The following is a 25,564-nucleotide window of genomic DNA, read 5'->3' on the forward strand; positions in this document are numbered from 1 at the left end:
AGGCAGCCCTGTAGCTTGTTCACAGAGAGCACTTCTGCTGTATTCCCTGCCTCTATAGCTCCCAAAATCACAGGCCTCAAAACATCACGCCAAAAACAGGAAGATAAATGGCAAGTCATCTAAGCCAAAAGGAGAATCAGTGGCACTGTGCAAATGGTGTTATGTCCAGATTCCGTCATCCGTGATGTTTTAGAAAATGCCACTAAAGCTTTCCCCCTGGTCAAAAAGAAATGATGGAGGGCTGGGGGTACAGCTCAGCGGTATTAGCATGTGCAGGGTCCTGGGTTCAATTCCCAGGACCTCCAAATAAAAAAAGAAAATTTAATAAAAGAAATAAATGGTAGCATCTCGCGGGAATCGGGGGAGGAGTGCTAGAGGCAGGGCAAGGAAGGGCCAGGAGAAACAGACTGGAGAGTGGGAAGCACGCGCCTTGCACCTGTGGAGTACTGCTGACCAGCATGGCGAGAGGTCGGCTGGAGTCAGCTGAAAATCGATGGCCCTTGGCGATCAGGTACTAATCCTAACCAAAGGATCGAGACTGCAGTAGAGAGAAAGGGAATCTGGAGAAATGAGAGGTTCCCCACCCAGCAGGGTAGGAGGACGTGAAGGAGCGAAGCGAATACAGCTGCCCCAGGGAAGACCAGCCTCATCATTCACTCCAGGTGTCTGCGTGGCCATCGCCTGGAGGAGGCACTAAGGAAGACGTGGGTTGGTGGAGGGGCTCCATCTGCTTTTGGCAGCCCCAGCGGTCAGACCCAGGAGCATGAGGCACACGCTACAGGGGAACAGCTCTCGCCTCCCCCGGGGAGGTGCTTCCTGACCACACCAATCCCAGGGAGGAGGCTTGCCTGGACCATGGGAGGCACCCTACCCCTGGAGAGAGGCTGATTTCCCGGTCATGTTTGGAGGGGCATGGACTGAACAACTTCAGAGATGCCATTTTATTCTGAGAGCCAATGAGTCTGTGGTTGACCCTCAATGCATTTTTATGGAACCTTTCAATGGGGCTACAATTAGCTTCATGGAAACTCACGGAAGCCTCATGGAAGGATCCATGACCGCATGCCTCTGAGATGTGTTTCCTTCTGTTCATTCTGCAATCTCAACTAAATTATTTTTCCAGTGTTTAATGTCTACTATTATCTGCAGTGACAGCCCGAGAGAAGAAGATTAAAGGAATGCTAATTGCTTTTTTCAATTTAAAAAGTTGGTGTCACACCCTGTAGTCACAGGTCATACCTGGCCGTGAGGGAGGGAACGTGTCCACTCCCGGAGGTACAGGAGTGACCCCAGAGGGTCCAAAGGAGTTCAAGACCCTTTCTTCAATGTTGGGGAGCTCTTTGAACTCCCTCACGGTGAAGACCAGCCTGGGGTCGTTGGTGATGGCCTGCAGCTCCGCTCTGTCGATGTTCCGGTCTCCAACTCCTAAGCTCACAATCCCTGAGGATCTCATCACCTGGGAGAACCTGGAAACGTCATCCTGGGACTTTCCACCCAGAAACAGAACCAGGTGTTGGGGGACCCCATCTTCTATCCGGCTCCCGGCAGACTTGACAAAGAAATTCCTTGCCACGAATTCCAGAGCTTTGCCGGTGTTCAGCGGGGAGCCCCCTTTGAACCTCAGGCGACGTATGGCATCGAGCACACTGGCCTGGGACTTATAGGTCTTCAGGTAGAACTCCGGGAAGACGTCATTGCTGAACTGCACCACCCCAATCCTCACTTTATTGGGGCCAATGTTGAGTCTTTGCACGATCCTGCTAACAAAGTCTCGGATGTGTGCAATGCCTTCTGGCCTGATGCTGTCAGAGCTATCGATGAGGAAGATGATGTCTGAAGCATCGCTCTCCACCGCTGCGGATGAAGGGAAGAGACAAACTCAGCACCAGACCAGCGCGCAACCAGTTGCATTTCTGAACTTTGCGTTATACTCCATCACGGCATTAATTCACATTAAAATTATAAGCCAATGTGCATGTGTTTATCGCTTGGGGTTTTTTTTTTAATCAATCATAACCAATTGGGCCTTTTGTACCAAAACAATTTCTGCTTCTTGAAATATCTGAAGTTTCCCAAAACTTTCCCTTTCTGAGTTTATTTCAGTTTCGGCTTTGTGGTCTGGGTTACAACTAATTTCAAAAAAGTAAGCAGCGTGTAGACATGAATCTTGGATGACCGTCATCTTTGAATCATGAGCTGTTACCACCAGAAGGGACTGAGATCACCCGGACCAACATCTTTGTTGTGCAAGAAGAGAAAGGTGGCTGAGGACAAAGGCTGTCTCTTTGTCCAAGGCCACCGCTTAGCCAGTGACAGCCCAGAGTATCCCAGCTGTCGCCCACGGGCCACGCCGCCCCGCTGTCTGGCTCACAGTGTTCCTTTTTCTTCTCGTATCTCTAGCATTTACCCAGATTTCATTTTCACTATTATTTCCCCTGTTCTCTCCACATGAGTCCATTTTAAATTATAAAATTAATCAAAAGTCCTGGGAAAGATGAACCCATTGATTTGAATTCTAGGTACATCTTGGATTGCCATTTATTCAACTCATATGTTGCCTCTAGACAAATTCAACCCATCTTTTGCCTCAGAAATCACTGGCTGCTTATAGTGGAAACACAGCACAGTAAAAGCTAAGCAAATGGAGTTGAACCATTTATGTTGAGAAGGAGAAAAGCTGGCCCGGCACCTCACGGCCAGGCCATGGACTCCCTCGTGGAGCACCACAGACTTCACAGAACACTGACATCAGAGAAAGCCACGCTGTAATCGTATCTGAACACTGACCAAAAGAAGACAAAAATAACCGAACACCTCCACCCTGGGTCATCAGTGGCCACCGCTCCTTTACCCATTACGGCTTTAGCCATGAGATGCGGTAAGATCTCACTCACAGGATGACTCGCCCTTCTTGACGGCACGCACTCAGGGCAAAGTCCCATTTCCTCAAGCCTTCCGCAAAATCACCTATGATGAGTCCAAATCCTGTGCTGAGCCTTTTCTAACACCCTCTGGCTGAGATGCCCGGTGGCTGCCCACCGTGTGCGTCCTCCTCCCTGCGTCCAGCTGTGGACCCACAGGTTCAATCACGGGTGGCCCGTTACTTCGATTGTACTTTTGAGAAGCATGGACTTTGAGCCTGTGATTTTTCATGTTCAGGAAAGACAACGGAGAAGAACAAACACCTGGTCTTACCTGGAGGAGGGAAGCGGCTGGTGGCCAAGATCTGCTGAATCTGCTCCGAGGTTAGGGTGGTGATGGGGGTCAGCAGCTTCTGCTCCAGGCTGGGCAGCTCCCGGAAGGTGCTCACTGAGAACACGTACTCGGGGCTCAGGGAGATCTTCACCAGCTCCTCCGGGTCTGCGTTCCTTCCGATTGTAACTGGTGCCACGCCAAACTGCTTGAGTTCTACTGCTGAGTCGTCAACTTCGTCGTCAGACTTCCCGGAGGAAATGAGGACCAGGAACTGAGGGACGCCCTCTTCAATCCGGCTCCCCAGCGGCCTCTTGAAGATATTCCTTGACACGTACTCCAAGGCACCCCCAATGTTGATCTGCCGCCCACCTTTGGGCCGCAGCCGCCTCAGCGCATTCTGCACCTCGTCCTTGCTGGAGTGGGCGTTCAGCAGGAACTCCACCCTGGGGTCCTCGCTGAACTGGATGACCGCCACCCGGGTCTTGTCGAAGCCTATGTCCAGATAGTCAACCAGCCTCTCGATGAAGGTACGGATGTACTGGAACTCAGGGCCAGCACTCTGGGACCCGTCGATGAGAAAGACCACATCCCTCTTGCCGCCGAAACCTGTGAACCCACCGTGATCATGAGCGCCACCTTCACTGGCACCCAATTCTTGGTCACAGAATCACAGTTAGTCACAGACTCACAACCTGATGGGTACGGCTTCCTGATTCAGACTGCGGTGTTCAGTTAAAACACCAGTCCCAGGAGAGTCCCGGGAATTTCAGTGATTACAGTCAGAGAGGAGAAGAGGAACCAGCAGAGGGTAAGGAAGAGAAACTCCGCAGGCGGAAGAAACTAGAGCCACGTTGAGACCAAGTGGGGCTGGTGTTTTGGGAAGGAGGGACTCTCAGCTGTGACAGACGACACTCAGATCAAGTGAGACAGGGTCTGAGAACTGACCGCTAGGATGTGCCAGATGGACCTTGACCAGAGCGCTTTCTGGGAAGCAGGGAGAGTGAGCAGGCTAGGGCGGGTCCAGAGGGAGTTGTAGGCAGTAAAGACAGCGCTTTAAAAAGGAGACTAGGGGGGCGCCTGGGGGTGAGCAGGGCATCGAGGGAGTTTTTAAAAGAGGAGAAAAGGCACTGTGCTTGTATCACGGAGAGTCATCTGGCCCATCAGAGAACTGAGGATGCGGGAGAGAGGAGAGTTGCAGGGGGGAAAGGAGAGGCTGCCGGGGAAGGAGACGGTTCACCCGAGGAACAGGAGGGAAGCTGAGACGGGGACACTGATGCCAGCAGGGACCGAGTGGCGCTTCTGGAAGTTATCTTCCAGTTGCCTTTTATTTTCTCAGTGAAATGAGAATCAAGATCACCGGCTCAGAGTCAGCAGAGGGAGAGAGGCATCAAGCAGGAGGAGAAGGTGGAAAATAGTCATTTTGAAGAGCAGGAGAGCAGACGGACCAGGGGAAACATGTGCTCGTGCCTAAAGTAAAGGAACTGCACACACACAGCACTTCCGAAGGCCCACAGCGTCTCCCAGGAACACCGGGGCCTCCACGTGCACCCTGAGCCAGGACTCCTGCAACCAGACAGGTTTTGGACCTTAGCATCTCCCCAAGCCTCTGCCCCTTCTGGCCACCAAGGCCACGTGGTTCCTAACTCATCACATGACTCTAGTTCCCACGCCACATGGTTACCAAAACAGAACTGAGAATGCTTTGTAACCCATGGTCCAAACAAGGAGCCCCAGGGATTTCAAGGCACAGAGAGGTCAGGAACCCACTCCTCACCTGGGCTCAGTGTGGACAGCAAAGATGCCTGCAGCCTGCTCAGCTCTTCACGGCTGAGCTGGGTCACTCTGTCCGAGATGACCTGCTGCACGGTCCCCAGCTGCCGGAAGGTGGGAATAGTCACTGCGAAGTCCGGGATGAAGGAGATGGTCTGCATCTCGGTGATGTCGGCGTTCCCAATGCCGATGCCGATGGGCACCGCCCCTCCCCTCTTTGCCACCGCCGAGGGGCCCCGCACGTCATCGCCCGACCTGTCGGCGGTGAGGACGACCAGGAGCTGCGGCACGCCTTCTGCGATCCTGCTGCCCGCAGAGCCGATCAGGATGTTCCTCAGCACGAAGTCCAGGGAGGCCCCAGTGTTGGGGGTGGGCCCTCCCAGGAGGGTCAGCCTGCGGATGGCACTGACCACGCTCTGCTTGTCCATGTACGAGTTCAGGTAGAACTCGGGCCTGGTCCGGTCACTGTACTGCACCACAGCCACGCGCACCCGGTCCGGACCCACATCCAGGCTCTCCACAACTCTCTGGACAAACTCTTTCAGCAGAGGGAAGCCACTCTGGACACCGTCAGAGCCATCAATCAGAAACACCACATCCTTTTCACCTGAAACTAGAAGGAAGTCAGCCTCCGTGACTCACACAGAACAGAGGAGGGACAACTTCATACCAGTGGTGGTGGGTGGGATAGTGGCCCCCGATATCAAGTTCCTAATTCCTGGGAGGGAATCTGCAGGAGTGATTAAATTAAGGATTACGGGGATGATGATCCTGGAGCATCCAGCTGGATCCAGTAGAATCAGTCATGTGTCCTTAGAAAAGGGAGATCAGAGGATTCCAGCCGAAGGGAGAAGATCTAAGGATGGATATGGAGATCAGGGAAGAAAGAAGATACTGTGTTGCTGGCTTAGAAGACGGAGGAAGGGGCTGAGGACAAAGGGATGCGGGTGGCGCCTAGAAACTGGAAGGGGCAAGGAAATCGAGAATCGGCGAGGAACTCCGGAAGGAAGGCAAGCCTGCAGACACCCTGATTTTAAGCCCAGTAAAACTGGTTGGGATTTCTGACCTCTAAAACTTGAGATAGTTAATTCATTTAGTGTTGAACCACTAAATGAATCCCAATTTGTTAACACAGCCATGGGGAACTAAGGCATCAATACATAGAGATCGTCCTTTTATTTTAGCACTTTTCCGTGTTTGAGCAGTACTGCTGACTTTCAAAGCTGTACTCAAGAAGAAACATTGGGGTGGGGGCTGGAGAGACAAGGGCTGAGTCTGCATAACCATTCGCATTTTACAGCTGGGAGGTCTCAAATGATTTGCTGCAAGTCACAGTGGGTCACTGGGTGAAAACGTAACCCAGATGTCCAGTTTACAACCCAAAGCCAACAGTGAACGTACCCAATAGTCAACGCAGAAGCTCTAGTTTCTCTGGTTTTTAATCAAAGGGATTATATGCGAAATTACTCTTTTCACTGCATTTTTGTCACCACAGGGAAAGCGGCTGAACATGAACTCACGGCCACGAAGATGAGTGCTTGAAAATTTTAATGCAGTGTTTGTAATGGGGACGGGCCTGCCTCCCTTCACACTTTATGTTTTTAATGAAGGTAGAGAATGAATTCTAGCACAGTGATACCCACTTAAAATCAGATACTGGGGGATATGAAGATAAATACAGCTTTAGCTCTAATGCAACCACGTTGTAAGGCTTTTATTGCGCACATTGTAAAAATAGAGCTTTTTTTTCCCAAAAAAAAGGGATTTTTAACCACTGATCTATCTAAACGTTTATAATGTTATTTTATGGTGAAATACTCTAATGTCTTTAAAAGTATTCACCCTGATTCTCCTGTTTTGCCCCAAAGAGCAGTTAGAGGGTCAACTTGGGGAAAGAAAAGTCATATTCCATTGTTTCTACAGAAATCCCCTAGCTTTCTTGGAAATCCGAGGAGGGTGTCTCCCTGAGGACCTGAAGCCAGCACCCTACAGTTGACTCTGCACGACAGAACAGGGCTGCAGAAGCAACCAGAAGTTCTCTGCCTTACCTGGTGTTGGCGCCCCATTTTGCACCGATTTCAAGAGGTTCACGATCTGTGGTTGGAGGTCTCCAATCTTGGGAAGCGACTCGGCAACCAGGATGAAGGCGGGGGAAGGCACGATGAGCTCCAGCTCTGCCGGGTCTGCGTTCTTGGCCTGGAGGATGAAAGGCACCACCCCGCTCTGTTTCAGGTTGAGTGCCGGCCCGTCCACGCGGTCCGACGACCTTCCCGCCACCAGCAGCACCAGGAACTGCAGCACTCCGTCCTCGATCCGGCTTCCGGCGGACTTCACAAAGATGTACCTCTGCGCGTAGTCCAGGGCGTAGCCCAGGTTGAGGGCTTTGCCCGTCTTGATCTTCATCCTCTTCACGAGATTCAGGATTTCGGGCTTATTCTGGTGCTCGTCAAAACGGGACTCCACCCGGACGTCATCGCTGTACTGAGCCACCGCGACCCGAGTCCCCTCGGGTTTCACATTCAGCTCGTCGATGATCTTGTAGAGGAAGTCGCGGACGGCGGGGAACTGGCCCACGAGGTTGGCCGAGCCGTCAAAGAGGAACAGAATGTCCCGCTTGCTCTCTGCAATGAAAGTGGGTGAGGACAGAGTGAGGGACAAGATCACAGCAGGTGCTTAGCCCAGCACCGCCAGCCGTGGGTAATGGGGGTTCAGGAAGTGCGTCTGGCGATCAATGCACCGGCAAGGGAAGGAAAACCCACACCAGCTGCCGCTCCAGCGCCCCCTTCCAGAGCGCTGCATCTTTGCACAGGACTACAGCTCCCAGCCTGGTCTGCTCAGCCCAGCATCACACTTCTTTCACAGAGCCCAAAGAAAAGCCCAGAGGGTTCTGCTCTCGCATCAGGTGGCACTCACTCCAGGAGAACAGCATTTTCAAATGGTTAGAAACAAAACTATTGAAAATATGATCCTTAGTGTCCTTTTGCTTAAAGAACTGATCTGTCTCTAGTGACAAAGGCTGAAATGGGTTAATCACCCAAGTATAACTGAGTCGACACATAAACGTGTCACAGATGCTCTAACTGGATTTCCTTTTCGTTAAATTTGACGTTATGGGTTAGAACCCAAAACAGTGCCCATTATCAGTCTGTGGGTCCAGCTCTATGTCAGTGACTTTCAATCTGCCATGATCGGACAACAGAAAACACAGATGAGCCCATGGAGGGCTACAACACATCATGTGAACATTATTTTCGGCTCAAAGGGTTCTTGGAACTATTCCAATTAGGTTTCAGTTGGATCAGTCTGGCTACCCATCAGTAGGGTGTGAGCAAGTCAGTGGCTCCTGTGTGTCCGTATCTTGCCACCATATTCATGTGCAATCATCAGCACCCAGGTTTTCTCTGGAAACCATTTCACCATCATGTGATGACACAGCCTTTGCTGGGTTTATGACAAGTAATTTTTTAGAGACAGCAGATTTGGAACATTAAAAAAAAAACATCTCAAGAAACTAATTTCAATTTTGGAAATGCTCCCAACACATACTCACTCAGGCACGAAAGGGAGTCTCTCCCTCTCTCTCTCTCTCTCTCTCTCTCTCACTGTCTCTCTCTCTCTCTGTCTTTCTCCCATTACCATCGGGATTTGGACTCCAGACTCTTCACAGGCATCAGGGCCAGAAAAGAAGTCAACCCAGCTTCTGAACGAAGGGTGAGGCAACACGGGCAGAGCGTAAGCTGGGCTTCCTAAACTTGCATGAACAGACGCCCTGGAGACAGAGGACCTACGCTTGCCGGTACAGGGTCTCAAGCCCCCATTCAAACTCCTTCCGCCGCAGGGAGCCCACTCTCCTCCTACGGCTCGTTACCACACTCTTGAGTTCAGACTGGACCACCTGCTCGGCAAAGAGGTGTCAGTTTGCAGGAGGGCTGTGGGAGAGGGCGCCCCGAGCCGCCGGAGAGCATTACCTGGCTGGCCGAGCGGAACTTCCTCCACACCTCCGCTAACATACGTGGTTAGGGGCTGAATCAGCTGCTGGGGCAAAGCCGGCAGGGAGCTGAAATCATCCATGAGGTACACCAGGCTCGGGTTAAAAGCGATCTGCTCGAGCTCGGCCTTGTCGGCCCGGCTGGCGCCCACGCAAAAGGTCAGGACGCCGGCGCGTGCCAGGGCGTTGGCCGCCTGCAGGTACGCGTCGTCGGCCGGGCCGGCCGTGAGCAGGAGCAGCAGCTGCGGCACGTGTTCGCGGATCCTGCTGCCGCCGGCCTCGGTGAAGTGGGTCGCGTGGACATAGCCTAGGGCGGCGCCGGTGTTCAGGCCCGAGCCTCCCTGGAGCTGCAGCTGCCTCACGTGAGCGAGCAGCTCTGGCTTGGTCTGGTATGTGTCTAGGGAGAACTCCGTGACCGGAGTGTCACTAAATTGCACTAAACCGACTCGGACGCTGTCGCTTCCGACATCGAGGCTGTTCACTACGTTCATGACAAAGTCCCGCACGTACGGGAAGTTGGTCTTTCCAACGTTGAGCGATCCATCCAAAAGAAAGATGATATCCCTTTTGTTTGCATGAACTGCAGTGGGAGCACAGAGAACAAGGTGAGACAAACAGCACCTCAGACGAGGTCACCATGTGTGCCCGCGGGCCGGGCACACATGCCCACGTGTGGAACACAGAGAAATCCGGTGAGGCCAAGCACATCCACCTCACCAAATATGGCAGGAGGCTGCACATTTTCCTCCGGTGGGGGCTGGTGGTTGTCAGGCACGTCGACAGTCAAGTTTACAAAACCAAGTTGGCGCAACACAGATACAGAGCCAAAGCGAGAATGTTTGCAACCAACAAAAGACAATCAGACTCCTTGAAATGGAACATGCCCCCCCCCAGAAATGAATTCTGCAAGGGTGCTGTGTCTTTCTGCATCCTCGGTTAGTGACCACGGTCTCAGCCAGGATTACATGGGCGAGACTGGGTCTTTACAGAGAGATTTACACTCACGGAGAGATTACAAGCATTAGCCTAAGTTAACCAGAGAACATGAGGTCCTGAAGCCTAAAAACACCCATAAAATACTCTGCTCTCATCTTGAAACATCGCTCGGACAGCCTATTTGTCATGTGAGACTCTTCTCGTGGGGAGTCACGGCACTGCCAGGCAGTAATCCAGCCAGTGCCCTCGGGGATTCCTCGTGAGCCAGCTCACAGGATCATGGAAACACAACACGTTAAAATCCAAAAAGACTCTTGGCGAGGCCTGGTCGAGGCTCACGGAGCATCAAAAATTGATCCTCCAATCAGAGTGCTTTCCCCAACACGTGCCTCTAAAATGAAAACAGATCCTTCCCCACGTCTCCCCTGATGTTTAACCTAACAAGGAATCGTACCCTACGTTCTATCAGCTTGAACTTTGGCTGTGAAAGTGTGGATTAGAAGTTTTAAGGAAATGAGAGACAGACAGAGAGGGGGGGAGAGAGGCTTTTAGGAGAGCAGAAAGCCCGAGCAGAGAGCATGCCTCCATGCACGTGGCTCATGCGTCGAACATTCAGTGGTAAAGTTTGTGAGGCAGAAAAGCTCGTTTCCGTGATATTCATCTTCGTTGAGGACGGCAAACTGCACTTATTCAGTTGGTGAGCTCATAGACCATCATGGTAGCTTTGAAAATAGCTGCTCACTGATAACCACATCGAAGGAAGGGTCGGAAGAACCCCTGGGCTTTTTTCTGCATCCCCATCCCTTCCCTGCGCTGCCCCGTTGGAGGAAATCCCTTAAAGAGAGAGGAGAGAGGGTTCATGTTCTATGCTGGTCGGGTTTGGGCCACTTGAAAGTGGACCATCTGCTCAGGAGAGGAAGGGTCAGGCTACATCCTGGTGGTGGGAGGAGGAGGCTGGACAGGAGCCACCAGGAAAAGCAGAACACTGGGACCTCCTGGGGGTTCTGAACCAAGACGTGATCTCCTTGGTTGGAAGCTTCAAAGGCAGGTGGCCCCTGGTCTTACAGTTTAAGTCACCCAATTCTTATTTTATGGCATTTTAAGTCGTATAATTTCCAACTCAGGGTAAAAGGAAACCTGAAATAAATCTTGCCTGTTGTATCCTTCACGTAAGAGGTGTCTCTTAGCTGAACATGAATAAAACTTGGGTTTGTTTTTCCCTCAAAGGCTCTGCCTGAAGACCACCCCATTATGTGTCTGACCCCCGCCCCCCGCATCATACCTTCGGTGGTTCCAGAGAGCGTCCGGAGAGGCGCCAGCACGCTGGGCAGCAGGCCCTGCAGAGGGGCGGTCCGGAACTCATCCGGAACGAACACCAGGGTGGAGTCGAACGCGATCTCTTCCAGCTCAGCCCGGTTGGCCACCTTGTTCCCGATGGCAAAGGCCATGATGTTGCTTCTCTTCAGCTCCTGGGCTGGCTGGCTGACTTCATCTAGGGACTTACCGCCTGTAATCAGCACCAACAGCTTCGGGACCCCCTCGGCAGCCCGGTAGCCGGTCCCGCCGGTGAACAGGCTGTTCCGGACGAAGTCCAGAGCCGAGCCCGTGTACAGGGCCGAGCCCTCCAAGGGCTTCATCCTCCGCACAGCGGTCATGACTTCCCTCTTGCTGGAGTAGGTATTGAAATAGAACTCTGGCCGCACTGTGTCTGCGTACTGAGCCACAGCCACCTGGATAAGGTCCTGTCCGATTTCCAGCCTCTGGATGACCTTGGCAATGAAGTCGCGGATCGCATTGAAGTTGGCCAGTCCCAGTGCAGATGAGCCATCCACCAGGAAAACTATGTCCCTCTTGTTGACTTCGATGACTGTAGGTAGCAACGTCACAAGGTGAGTAGAAGGGCCTGACCCAGCACGTTCAGTATGACTGTCTACACTGCAAACTGCCCCCCACAGATGCTCCCACTTGCCCTGGCCACAGTGAAGTCAGTGAGAGCCCCTGAGCAATTTGTCACAATGCACATTAGTTACAACTGTGTCCTTCCCTGCAGAGGGCAGACTGGGCTCCCCAACCCCCACCCATAGTACCTTTTACAAAACAGTTGTGCAAAAATTAACGCAGTTTTATCAACCACCTATTTAGTATATCGTCGCTAAAAAAGCCAGAAAGCTCTTTTCTGCCATAAAATCTATAGCTCGTACTTTAGAGGGGAGAATGAAGCCAAAGCACAGATAATTAAAGCTCAGGTAATTAAAGACACCATCAGCGTCTGCTCGGAGGGCCCTGGGTCAGACAGCCTTGACCTCATAACCACCGATCGCCACACGCAAACCTTGAACTTTGACTCGATTCCCTTCGGTTCTGTTGTCTGTGTGTTGATTTTTCAGGAAAGGGGGAGGAAAACACCGATTATTTAACTTCATAAAATTTACGAAAAGGAAACCGACGTCAAAACCAGCAAGTGGCACAGAGGTACTTCCATTTAAGAGACCTGTGCTGTGAAGGTCCCAAGTTACATGCTAAGGCCGTGGCAACTCAAAGACAGATCACAGCCCGGACAAGATTACTGCCTCCGAGCGCCACCGACCTTCTGCCCCCTGCTGTAACCACGCAGGCAGCCCACCTGAGTCTCGGGGGCCAAGCCCCCAGTCCAGAAACCTGACAAGTCTTCCAAGACTCATAAGCTCATCAGAGTTAAAACTGAGGCAGGAGGGTTTGTAATTTATTAAAGGATTATCTGGACTGGGGAGGCCTCCGTTACTGCGTGCAGAGAGCCGGATGGTATGTAAGACTTGACTTTTGACTACACTGACATGATGGGTGCAAGCTCTCCTCTTTAAGAGGAAATGTTACTGCACCAGCGAGACAGAGCATCCAGGAACAGGCACGTGGGGACCACTGCTTTGGCCTCAAGTTGCGGGGTAAACAATCAATTCCAAGTCCTCAAATTCTCCATAGAGGCCTGCAGATCTGTGGGTTCTCCCTACATGTGGGGGCTGAGGGACACTGGGTGCCACGCACCCTGCCGTCCCCTCCCCCTCTCCATATATGCACAAAAACTTACGTACAGCTACACAGGTAGCCACACGTGTGCTTTTTAGACACACACAGGACAGCAAGCACGCCTGGACACACACTCACACACACACACACACACACACACACACACACACACACACAGAGCCCATCTACACTGAGGATGGAGACTTGACACCATCAATGCAGAGGCTCCTGCATCTGCTGAGATGGACACAACGGAGGGACAGACGAAGAGAGAGCAGGTCCCCTCTCACCCCCCACTCATCAGGCTGACTCACCCCGTCAGGCTGAGGGGCAGCCCCTCCTGTCCCCTCCAGGAAGAGACTTCCTCCTCCTGCCCTGAGATGCCAGCCCAGTCAGAGCCGTGCTCTCTGTCTCGTGGCTCTGCTGGGGCCTGCTGTGAACGCCCGTACTGGGGGGGGGGGGGGGCGAAGGTCCTGCTAACCAGTGGGCTTAGCCCTCAGCTCCCTGCCGACGGGCTTCCCCTGGGACGCTGGGTTCCCTGCAGCCCTCGCCAGCCCAGGACCGGATGACTGTCCTCATCTTCCCATCTACTGTTCCCAAGCAAATCCTCCTCAAACACCCAGCCCCCATCACCCTTCCCCAGAGCTGTCTTCCTCTGTACCCACATCCCCCTGATCCCCCAGCACCCGCTTCCAGGCCCGCACCCAGGCTCCCCATATCCAGAGCGTCCCCACCTCTGAGCTCACCCTCACCCACCCTCTGCCCAGCCTCTTCCCTCCAGCCCATTCCCACCCCATCCTGCCCCACCGAGGCCCAAATCTGTTTCTCCTCGCTCTCAACATGCCCCTTCTCAACCTCACCTCCCTGGAGCCCAGAGAGGCTGTGTGGCCTGCCCAGGATCACACAGCAGATTAACATGAGACCAGAGACCAGAGACCCACTCTCCCTAATGCAGCCATAACACTTCCTCAGTGTTTACAAAACCCATGGAAGTTGTTCGTTTGTTTCCAAAAGCAGGCAAGCTGGGAGAAACTGTGAGAGATTGTATTCCAATCAGAGGGATGTCTGGAAATATCCAGAGAATTTTCAGGATGTCATTTTGCATCCATTCTACTTTACCCCACCCAGCAATATGCCTAATACCGTTGGTAATAAAATCTCTGACAGTCAGAGATCACCAGTTAGTGTAATTCGGTTCACCTGCATCTGCTGGATTTTACCTGCTAGAGCATCGAGCACCACTCTAGTCTTACTTCAGTTTTGAAATACACCCCCCACCTCCCACATTTGACCTGTTAAATGCATTTTGTTATGTGACGTGATTCGTTTTATGGGTTTTTTAAAAATGACGTCAATGGGGTTCTTTTGCCAAAGGCCTTCCAACTGCGTGTGTAATCTCTCCACTCCACTTGATAGCGCTCCCCTCAACTTGATAAGCAGGGGAGAAAAGGCTTTCTTAAATATTCCACCGAGTGAGTGCTCCGTTATTTCTTACCTCCAGAAGTGCCACTTCTGCTACCCAGTGTAAAAATGAGTCAGGGGAGACAGCTGTCACGTACCTGTGGGCAAGGCTAGCACGCTGACGCAGAGCTCAGGCCATTACCCTGCAGTACTTTCCTCAGACTTGTAATGAGCCCCCGAGACCCATTTTTAGGATGACTGTGTCATAAGTAGATGACACGATAGTGTTTCATAAACTCAAAGTCACGGGTTTGTTGAATTAGCCTTAAAAGCACACTTCCTTCACCAACTGTTACTAATGGGGAAGAGGGAGGAGGGATAGATGAGGAGTTTGGGATTAACAGATACACATTATATATGTAAAACAGACAGGCAACAGGGACCCACTGTACAGCACAGGGAACTATATTCAGTTTCTTGCAAAGAGCTGTAATGGAAAAGAACCCGAACACATATATACACCTTTTTCCTTAAAGCACCCTTTCTTGACGGCTCAGGCTCTGACAAGAGCTTTCCACGCACTCACAGCTCTCCGGGTGTTTGGAGCACTGCAGCCGTCACAGACCACATCCAAGAGCTCGCTCCTCTGGGGAGGGCTTGACTGTGGGTACTTACAGGTTCTCCCGAGGTGAATCATTCTGCAAGGTGCCCTCCTGACCTCTACAAAACCACACCCAGAACAGCCCACCACCACGCAGATGGTGAGGAAAGCATACGTACCTTGTGTGACAATGGTTGGCGGTTGCAAGACAATGTGCCTTTGGGCCACGCCCACAATGTACGGCAGTAATTGCTCCTGGAGGTCCCCAAAGCTACGGAATTCCGGGACAGTAAACACCAGGTTGTCATTGGTAGCTATGTGCTGAAGCTCTGCCTTGGAGGCGGCCTGGGCTCCGAGGCCAAATGAGAAAACGCTAGCCTGCTTCAGTGCCACCACCCCGTCGCGGACCTCGTCACTAGACGGCCCGGCACTTATGAGGACCAGCACCTGGGGAACCCCTTCCTCCGCGCGGCTGCCCCCAGCCTGGGTGAAGTGGTTCTCCACCAGGAATTCAAGGGCGAGCCCGACATTGGCCAACTCCCCACCAAGGAACCCAAGGGCTTTCACTGCATCCAGAACCTGAGCCTTGGTGGAGTAGGTGCTCAAGGAGAACATGGTTCTGGGCTCATCGCTATACTGGACCACCCCCACTCGGATCTGCTGAGTTCCAATTGAGAGTCTCTCAAGGAGATTTACAAGGAAGTCGCGAATGACTGCGAAATTGACACTTCCGGTGTTGTTTGATCCATCAATAAGGAAAATAATGTCAGCAGAGTCTTGTGCTTTAAAAGAGAGAAATGCAAAAAATGTGAAGTGTTAGAACAAGTGACCACATGCATCATTCAGTGTTCTGACATGTTTCTTTGGAAACCAATAAGAAACACGAAATACTGACCACCAAAACACATGTTGATTAAGGAACATGAAATTCTCTTTCGGTTCTGCATTCTGAATGGATAAGAGGCAACTTCTTAACAGAAATGAATGGTATTGAACATAGGCATTTAATACCAAATCCTCATCTGCGCCATCTTTGTCATTAAATTCCAAGACACTCTATTCACTCTTCTGGGAGAAATCTTGAGTGTGTTCTGGAAATTTCTACTAAATTTGGAGGGAACTACAGTTGCATGGAACTGTGCATTACCATGCACATAGGAGAAAAGAAAGCAGTGCATTAACAAAGGTCCAAAGATGATTTCTAATTTGGGGACATGTCTCATAATTCTCAAGTGATTATAAGAACTTTCTTTCTCAAATCCACCGCACAAAACAGAATCTCAGGTTTAAGGTTTGATGACTCATCATCCCAGTACGTTAAACACTTGATTCCTTGAACAACTGTTGTTCCTTCTTTTTTTTTTTTTCTTTAAGAATCAAAATGGCTGTGTACCCACAATTTTGGGAAAATGAAAAAAACTCAGACAGCATCTACAGTTTTGATCTAAAAATGCTCATACATTTTAGTTTGGTTTTTTTTTCCTTCTCCAATGATATTTAGTTCCTGCAACTCAGACGCAGGTAGGAGATTCGGCTCATTCATTCGTTTTTTTTGCCGTTGCCTCTGTGTTCAGCCACATAATGCAGAACGATGTTAAGCAGAGTGATATGAAACCAGTCATGACATAATTATCCAACCTTATTTTTATGACACCCTAGACCCAGTGCCTGGCGGGACCTTGAGTATCCAGTAAACTCTTCATCAGAATTAGCTCTGGGGTGACACACATGGACATCAAAACAGCTGACCAAGACCCCTTTTCTCCCCTTGACCTTGGCAGACATGAAACTTGCATTCTGTTACTGAGCATGGAGGTTTCACAGAAGCACTGACACGGGGAATAGAGATCAATCAACTCCAAACCTGGGTGGAACATTTCAAAGGCTCGGTGAGAACATTTACATCAGATTGACTGAAACTATGCGAAAGGAAAAACTATTCTAGCAGACGTTTTTTAATAACTTAAGTGTGTGTTAGGAACAGGAAGAGACTTAATGTGAACATACATGGTATTTACAAAAATGATTTTTCCCTTTGGTTTTAGGAAGCTATATTTGGAGTGTAATTGTAACACCATATCCCTCATTCTGGTATTTTTAATGACAGTGAACATTTTACATTTCAAATTAATTTTTTCTTGTGCCAATAAAGCTGCTTTTATTTCCACTGTGGAAACAGGATGCAAATCTTGTCTCATAAAATTGGGGGATTTTGCGCTCGTGAAATTATGTTCCTACCGAAGCACTTTCCTAGGTAAACTGAGCCAGGGATGGCTTGAATCCCGGCTGCTCTTTCTCCCCCTACATACATGAAATCCCTCAAAATTTTGCAGAGGAATTCCTTGAAGAGGGAAAGATACTGATGTGGAAATATCTTGTAACCTCTTACAAGATACTAATTCAACTTTTGCTAAGAATTCCAAAGCATTTGCTACTCTTCAGCCAAAACAGGAGATTCCTGACGGATCTTTGGGAGGGTGTGGTGCCGGCAGTGTGAATTACACAGCGGGCCAATAGAAATGGCTCACGTTCTAGGAGCTGGAGGCTCCACCGATCACCCCACAAGATCCCTCAACATTTCCCAGGCCTAAGCCAATGACCCTGGGGGACAAAAACTGGCCGCTGACTCAGCAAACCAAGACACTTAAAAGAAGGACTCACCATGAGCCTAGGGGCCCTGAAAGGAAACTGATACCTAAATCACAGGGCGACCCATTCCTTATTAATTTATTACTTCCTTGTTGATTGCAATTCACAACAGAATAGATCCGATAAACGAACACTGAGGGGAAACCCTTGATAATGTCTCTTCTAAAAAGCTAAAAAGGTCATAGAAAAATGTTGGATAATTTGTCATCACTGAAAAAAACAACATTGTCCTCTTATGCAGATGATCATGGGACACACAAGGGCATGCTGTGTTATCCGGGAGCACCGAAGCCTCCGACAGACACAAGAGCCGTGGGTTCCTGTGCACAGCAAGGCACGCAGCCACCGGTACTGGCTCTGAGAGGAATCGGATCTAGCTCAAATTTACATGGTGAGGTCGTCTGGCTTTCTGCTTTCACGGCTCACGGATCGCACCCTCTGTGGCATTTTCCAGGGAAGAGCCTCTCAACGTCCAGGGGGAAGATCAGAGGCTCCTTCAACCCCGGTGGAAACACTGTTTTCCTGAGCACGTGGGTGTGGACACCAGGGCTGCCTTAGCTCATGGGGTGCTTCCTTTCTTCAGGAAAAATCTCAGAGATCGTGTTTGCATTTCCTACGCAAACACAAACCTGCAGACCGGTTTCACAAGGTTTTGAAACCTTCATATTTTACAAAGAAAAGAAAGCTTATCCTCACTGAATACAGATCGCCTTTAGCTGTGGTACAAGGCTTTTGTATCTGATATCCATTCATACAAAGGATTCTTAAGTACACAGCTCTCTGAGATTGCTTGAGCAGAGTTCATTTAAAACAAGGGGCAATCATTAGCTTTTTATACATATACATTTATGGGGGAAAGTCGCCTACCTGGTGGACAGGACATGAGAAGAAACAGCCCTGACTTGCTGGCAACCTCTATGATGCCTTCCTGACTACCTTTCCCAAACACTATAAACAGAGTTATTATTATATTATTTTTTTGCTGTGGAACATGCAATGGGGCATGATACTGAAGGAAATGCAGAGTGAAGTTAATTAGAAAAGACAACATAAATGCATTAATAATCCGCCCTGGCGCTGCTAGTGGCTTGAACACTAGAAGACAGAGATGCTTTCTTGGCATAAAAACAAAGGTTTTATCATCACGGAAACATGCTATGTGGCTTGGCTCGTTTAGCATTCATATGGTAATTGAACTGTTTATCCTTTTCTATAACGGTTAAACTTGAAGGCAAACTCGTCCACTCTTTTCCTGAATTGGCCAAAACATCAATAGAGATGCTCCATTTCTCTCCTGATCCCCTTCACTGTTTTTGACATGGATGAGTTACGGTCGCTATATTCAGAAGTGCAATGGTTAGTGAATTATTGACACGGAGAATGTTGTAGCGAATGGAGAAGGTCGTTAGTTGCCGTCTTGTAATCTCCTTGCAACCAGCAAGTCTCCTTGTGAACTTGATTTGGGGTGCTCTCAGGGGTCCCACCTTCTTCTCCTGTACTCTAGCAGGATCAACACACGTTATAATGCAGAGGTGAGGCATGTCATTGGAAGGAGGGAATGCTTTCCAGGCTGAATACAAATATTCCAGACTAACCCGCATTCCTCTCTATTAGAAGCAGACCCACTGATAGGGGCATTAGCACTCCTGCCCCATCAAAGCTGAAATCACGGGTAACCACTGGGAAACCATTATGAACAACCTTCTGAAACACCTTAGGGCTGGTTAATTCCGAAACCCTTCTCCTCACCAGGCTCTGCCTGCCCAGGACAACTGGCTCCTTTCTCCTGACATCCGCGCATCCTGCTCCCTATCGCTTGTTCTCTGAATTTCTGTGATGAAGAACTGCTGTCAGATACAGCTTACGTCCAGCTCCCCCCATTATTCTGATCACAGTCCAGAAAGCTCTCCCGTTCCCTGGACTCCCCCTGCCCCTCTGTCCTTCCATCAGCCCCTCGCATCTGGCTTCTTTGATGGGTTGATTTACGGCTCAAAATCCACTTTCTTCTTCCTGCTCCTCCCACCACCTTGAATTCGCAAGAGACCAACTTTCCACCTGTCACCTCCCCTCCCACCTCCTATCTCTGAAACCCTCTAGGCGGTGGCCACTTTCAAACGCTTCAGAGAAACCTGGGCCAGAAATCTCACCCTCTGCGATCACTCCCACTGTGTGCACCTGCTTAGTCACTCAAAGAATTCTCCACCTCCGTGCCGCGGCTAAGTACACTGAAGGACTCTCGAGGTTTCCCAAATGATTTCACATACCTCATGCTCAGCCTGCGCCCACACCACACACCGTGGGGTCATCTCCAGAGACTTCTACGTCTATGTGGATAACCACGCTCAGCTCCGGCCTCTGGTGTTCCCAGCTTCCTCAAGCACGTGGAGGCCACACTGAGAGCATCACTTAAAACTCCTCCACCCCCACGACCTGCCCTCCAAAGTCTTCCTCCACCCACACTGGCAGCGTCCCGTGGTTCCACACTCAGTTGCCTCCAGGTCTCTTCCCTCTCGTCCTGGCCTCACCTCCTCTGGCTCTCCAGAAGTCTCCCGTCCTCTTCCAGCTCTGACCTGCTTCCCTGCCCAGCCTGGACCGCAGGGCGCTTGATTTCAGGAATTTACTAGCTACCATTCTGGATTTCCTCCCCAGGAAGACCTCTTGTCTCTGTCATCCTCCCTCTGCAGCTCCAACCCTGTTAACTCTTTTTTCTTCCAAGAGTGCCTGAGACACTCCGGGAGAACCTCCGGCTGCCATGCCAACAGAGAAGACCACGGGCTCGTGGTCTCAGCCAACAACTGAACGCCACCGCAAGCCTGTAGCTCCTTCCTGAACGTTCTGTGGCTCCTTCAGCGCAGCCCCACGGCGGCTGTTCAAAACTAACCCTGGTCCCCGCTTACAGGAGCCACCTGCGCTCTCTCAGCTGCCCCCCACCCCGGCCACCTCAAAGGCCTTAGGAGCGCAGCCCCCTCCCCTCCTTTCCCTCCGTCTCAGAGACGCCCGTCTCTCCTTCGGGGGCTCTTCTCTCCCTTGAAGCCCTTGGTTCCACCCTCACTTCCTGCCCGCTCGCTGGGCAACGACCCGTCAGTGTGAAGTCCGAGGGCCACCAGCACTTCCAGAGTGGCGTCCATCATGCGAGCCAGGAGCATCTCTTCGGGCACAGCCCCGCGGACAGTGCGGAGGACAAGTAAGGAAGCCAGACCCAGAGCCAGCACGTCAGGCCCTCTAGCTCTGGCTCCTTCGCCAAGGGCGTGTCACTACCGTCTAGGACTGGTTCTCCAAAGTCGATTTGGGCTGGGCCACATCTAAGGGTCCCTACCACTCTAATCCTGTCCAGTCTCTGAAAGAAATTCCATTGGGTAAAAGAGAGGACCTCCGTCTGTTGTTCCACTGAACACAGACGTGGACGCCCTCCCTCCCCCTCCACTCTTGCTCTTCCAGACATGGAAACTTCTTCTTTCAGAAAAAACACAGCAGCGAACGGGAGGCTTTGTGTTAGGCAGCCGCCCGGCCACGCTGAGGCCTTCCTGTCCAAGGAAGGTGGGAGCACCTCTAGGCGGAATCATAATTTCAGAATGTGTTTTTTAAAGAGTTAGAGTATTCATTGCTTCACAAACAAAGAAGTCCTCTGGGACAGAGGTGAATGTTCTGTTTTGGAAGGAGACTACAGAGAACCTTCAAACCTTTGTTTTTAAACCCGTGAAGAACCATCTCTTCCCTAACCACCCGCCCCCGCCATGCCATCTTTGAGCCGTCACGTTGCTTCAGTGCCAGCGGTGCCAAGCTCATCTCCAAGAACAGCAAGGCAGGCGGCAGCCTGGCGATGTTGCCATTACCTGTGATGTCTTTAAGGGTCTCTGTGCCTCCAGCCCTTCCTGGAGTCATGGAGGATGAACGCACACAGGACACTAAGGTTCCTACTATGTCATGAAGTGAGGTAAAATTCTCTAGGTTGAAAACATGCATATCGAGTGGTTCACTTGCTATTTCTTTTAACGCTCCTTCATCTGCATCCTCAACTCCAACTGCAAACACGTTAACGTCAGCAGACTTAAGCTCCGCTGAGGGCAGAGCAAGGCCGTCCTCCGAGCGTCCGCTGGTTAGCACTACGACCACCTGGGGGACTCCAGCACTGGCCCGGCTCCCAGCAGCCTTAGAGAGGTGGTTCTGCATCACACGCTTTAATCCTTGTCCAGTCTGATTGCTTCCCCCAGTGTAAGACATGTTGGAAACATGAGAGAGGACTTCTTGTTTAGTACGGTACGTGTTTAACAGGAACTCGGTATGTGGGTTGCCGTTGAACTGGACCAGAGCAAAACGGAAATCGTTTTCTCCCACAGCTAAAGATTTTATAACATCATACAGAAACTCGCGAACCAGTTGGAAATGCTCCTTTCCAATGCTCCAAGAGGAATCCACTAGAAATATTATATCGGCTGCAGCACCGTTTTTGACATCTTTAAAAAAAGACATTGGTTTAGATGTTTCTCCTATTCAAGAAATGACTTCCTATCAGTGCAAAGCCTTCCTCAACTAATTCAGTTTACACCACACTGTTACTAAATAATTTACACCTCACGTGTGAAACGGGCAGGGAGGCCAACTTACCTGAGATGCAGGGACCTGGACACCGTGGACCCAGCGGCTGCTGGTGCCCAGTCATTGGCCCAAGTTCCATATGCAGTGACCACCATACATGAACAGTAGCAGGCTCCAGAATGGGGGAAAAACTTCCCTGGGGTGTCCTTTAACTCAAGATGATTCTCTGACAGCTTGAACCCCAGGACCCACCTGATCAGACGGGAAGGATATCCTAGCACAGGTAACCAAGCATCATCTTACAAACTCATCCTTCAGCTTGGGGTCCAAAGCGGAGCCTTGACAAGAAGGAGCCAGGAAACTGCCCCTTGTTGCCTTAACTAATCTGCAGCGCTGCGGGTCATTTGCAAGGAAGGTAAAGGCCGTGAATCTGTCTGCTTGAAGCGAAGAAGGCTTGTACAAGTGTGGAGAGGGGCGAAGTCTCGTTTCTTTCCAACTTTTCAGTGTGAAGAAAGGCACCCCAACTAGTCACCACATATCTTTCAGAGCCGGAAAAGCCTTCTTAGGTGTTGAACACTATTCATCTCTTTCAAAGACGAATCCAGTTCTCCCTCAAAAGTAGGAGAAGGAAGCTTAAGGGCGCGAGGCTGGGTGGCTGGGGCGTGCCCTTCTGCAGGGGGCCAGGCTGGCCGTGCCCCGCGGGCTCCTGGATCCTACTTACCTGGGGGTGACCTGAGGCCCAGGCAACGCTGCCCTTGCATTGAGGGGGCACTCGCCTCCCGCCATCTGGGAACTACCGGGTCTGGGGGAGAAGCCCAGCTCTCCAAACAAAGGAGAGGGGCCCAAGCCAGCCCTGTCAAGCTCGTAATACAGGGAGCGTGTCTCATTTGTCTAAAACTCTGCAAGCAAGTTCTTAATAGGGTCAATTAAGACCTATTTGTTAAGTGGTTTTGGGATTTGATGATGCTGGATCAAACATGTCTTTCTGTGTCCAGAGTTAGAGAGAAAGGGTGATATTTGTTTTTGTTTCTGTTTTTGTTTTTTCAGGGGAAATAATTTTTACTCTCAGTCGTTGTCTTCTGGTTTCATGCGCTCAGACACCAACCAGAGCCAGACATGTGGAAAAGCTCTTCGGTTGGTAAAATATTTTTGATACAAACTTTCGGCTCACACCCAACGTGAAAACAAACCACTTGCAAACCAACACCGAGATATCAAGCCCAAGTTTTAGCAAAAGGAAGCTTCTCTTGCTGGATAAAGAACACGTGAAAAGGTCTGTAAAATGAACGCACGCCCTGTAACAAATGGCTTGCCTACCTCTTCACAGCCTCTCCAAGCTCTCTACCAAGCTCGTGATGTCTAAGATCTAAACTCAGAGAGCACTGCGCCTTTTAGCATAATTGAGAGATGCTTCTGGATCTTACCTGCTTGCTGTTGGGCACGAGTGAAAGAAAAGCCTGAGAAAAAGAGGCAAAAGATGGCCACTTTCACGGGCAAATGCCGGTGTTTCCTCATTGTGAATCTGTCTAAGCACCAGCGGGCACCTACGAGAGAACACAGGGCAGACGAGAATGGTCAGGTTTTGGCTCTCGGATTACTAACGAGTGAATCCAGGATTTGTCCCTTTTATGGGAAACACTTTTGCCTAAATATATAAATGCGAATGTTTAAACCTAGTGATTGTCTGACTTTGGCCATAGCTGAAAATTGTGCAGTTCAACCTCTTCTCCTCCCAGATGGAAGCAGGCAACAAGAGCTTATCAATAAACATGTGGCAGAATATACAAGGGTCAAGAGGAAGGGTGCAGAGGGCAAAGCGGCAGGGTGGTGATGCTCAGCTTGACTCTGCCGATCATATTTCAAGGAATCCCAGGGGGAAGCTTCAGTTCATGGAGAGACAGTGGACTTTGTTCAAATGGCAGTGCGTGCACACACAACCACAGCCACTGGGGCCACGGTGAGTCCTGCCCTGATTCTCTCAATATTTAGCACTTGTCCTCCAACAAAAACCTGCTGTGTGCCCAGCTCCAATCTCAGAATGGAACACGCCCAGGGATACTGGATTAGCAAGACTGAAGCCAGACCTGAGGGCTGACTGCCTTGGAGCACGGTCTCCACACACATCTGGTCATGCAAGCGGGACGTCCAGCCAGCCCGGCTCACTTCCAGATGGGCTCGGTAGCCTGGGTCACCAGATCTTTTCCCTACTAGCAAACAATACCTTCTCCCCACCCCAACCCTGAAAGCATCCAACCTTCATGTCAGCACCGAAACCCTCATGTCAGCCTCTTCACCCCCAAGTCCCCAGTCCAGTGAGATCAGCCAGAGGGCCTGGGCTCATCCTTATGACCCTCCAGAGAGCCAGCCTATGTCTGCTCTTTCTGGCTTAGGTCCTCTTGCAGGACAGCATCTCTTTTCTCTCACCCTTGGTCCAAGGCTCTGTTCTCCCCCAACTCTTTCTTAGGTCTTGTGTCTGTGACCTGGGCAGTCCCATAGGCTCCGACACTTGGTTTAATGACTTATTGTGGCTATTCTGAAATTCTTACTAACTTTTGAACAAGGACTGTCGTTTTCATTTTGCACTGGGCCTGGGAATTATGGCGCTGGTCCTGGCTGGGGCTGTCCATGTATATCAGCGACCCTTCTAACCTTCACCCAAACTTGTCAGGGGTTCCCTGGTCAGAGGCTTGGGTAACAGAATGAGAGAGGAGGGGCGGTGGCCACACCAGCAGGCTCAAATGTTATCACAGCACTATTTTTGATGTCATGTTATCAGGAGTTATTCAGCACCTACTATGTTGGAAGCACCACTTTTTGCAACGTGTCTGATTGATCTTCACATTGTCCTTCTAGGTGGATGCTAATCCCCATGCTTACAAAGAAGAATTTGGGGCTCACAGAGTAATTGGCCCACATCAGGCACCTGTCAAGGGACGTCTTGATACTAAAATAACACCCACCACTATGAAGGTTTATAAGAGGGAGGATAAGAAGAAAAACACTTTTGGAAAACATTTCCATCACAACTTGTCATTCAAGTTCAACAGCCTGAATTCGGAGCCTTCTTGGAACCAAATAAGGAGCCAGTGATATTGGATAAAGACAAGGTGTTTGGAGTCACATAGACCTGAATCTGCCACACCCTACCTTGGGCAGGTCATATCATTGCCCTAAGCCCCAGCTTCCTCATCTATAACATGGGAACAGTAATAGTATCCCTGTGAGAACTGAATAGCAGGTACTTGTGAAGTCCCTGACACAGAATGGACAGTAAGTGAATTCTCTTCCACGGTTGGATTTGCCAGCATTTCCCAAAGCGTCTTCCATGGAACACTCATTCCATGAAATGTTCTAGGGGAAAAGGAGGGTTTCCTCAAAGAACAGTTTGGGGAACACCGAATAGCAAGCCCTCCTCTGGAACAGTTGCGATATACCTTAATGTAACAGCTCTGAGAAGGTAGGAAACCTGAGGCACCTTATTTAAC

General features: G+C 50.5%; 1 protein-coding gene across 9 annotated transcripts in view; it reads right to left on the minus strand.

Moving 5' to 3' along the window:
• COL6A3 (collagen type VI alpha 3 chain) overlaps positions 1-25,564 on the minus strand; it is an 81,154-nt gene that overhangs the window by 40,212 nt on the left and 15,378 nt on the right. For 3 of the 9 annotated variants that reach the window (XM_072961899.1, XM_072961898.1, XM_072961897.1), the window contains exons 2-10: positions 23,504-23,623; positions 21,377-21,997; positions 15,074-15,676; positions 11,172-11,756; positions 8,934-9,533; positions 7,014-7,586; positions 4,970-5,578; positions 3,196-3,801; positions 1,240-1,854 (exon numbers count right to left, since the gene is read on the minus strand). In XM_072961899.1, coding sequence (XP_072818000.1) covers positions 1,240-1,854; positions 3,196-3,801; positions 4,970-5,578; positions 7,014-7,586; positions 8,934-9,533; positions 11,172-11,756; positions 15,074-15,676; positions 21,377-21,997; positions 23,504-23,594 — 4,903 coding nt within the window. In that variant the 5' untranslated portion in view covers positions 23,595-23,623. The remainder of the gene's footprint in view (positions 1-1,239; positions 1,855-3,195; positions 3,802-4,969; positions 5,579-7,013; positions 7,587-8,933; positions 9,534-11,171; positions 11,757-15,073; positions 15,677-21,376; positions 21,998-23,503; positions 23,624-25,564) is intronic. The other 6 variants (XM_072961902.1, XM_072961901.1, XM_072961904.1 and 3 more) reach the window with 4 other exon arrangements.

Source organism: Vicugna pacos, chromosome 5 (genome assembly GCF_048564905.1).
Source record: "Vicugna pacos chromosome 5, VicPac4, whole genome shotgun sequence".
Lineage (NCBI taxonomy): Eukaryota > Metazoa > Chordata > Mammalia > Artiodactyla > Camelidae > Vicugna > Vicugna pacos.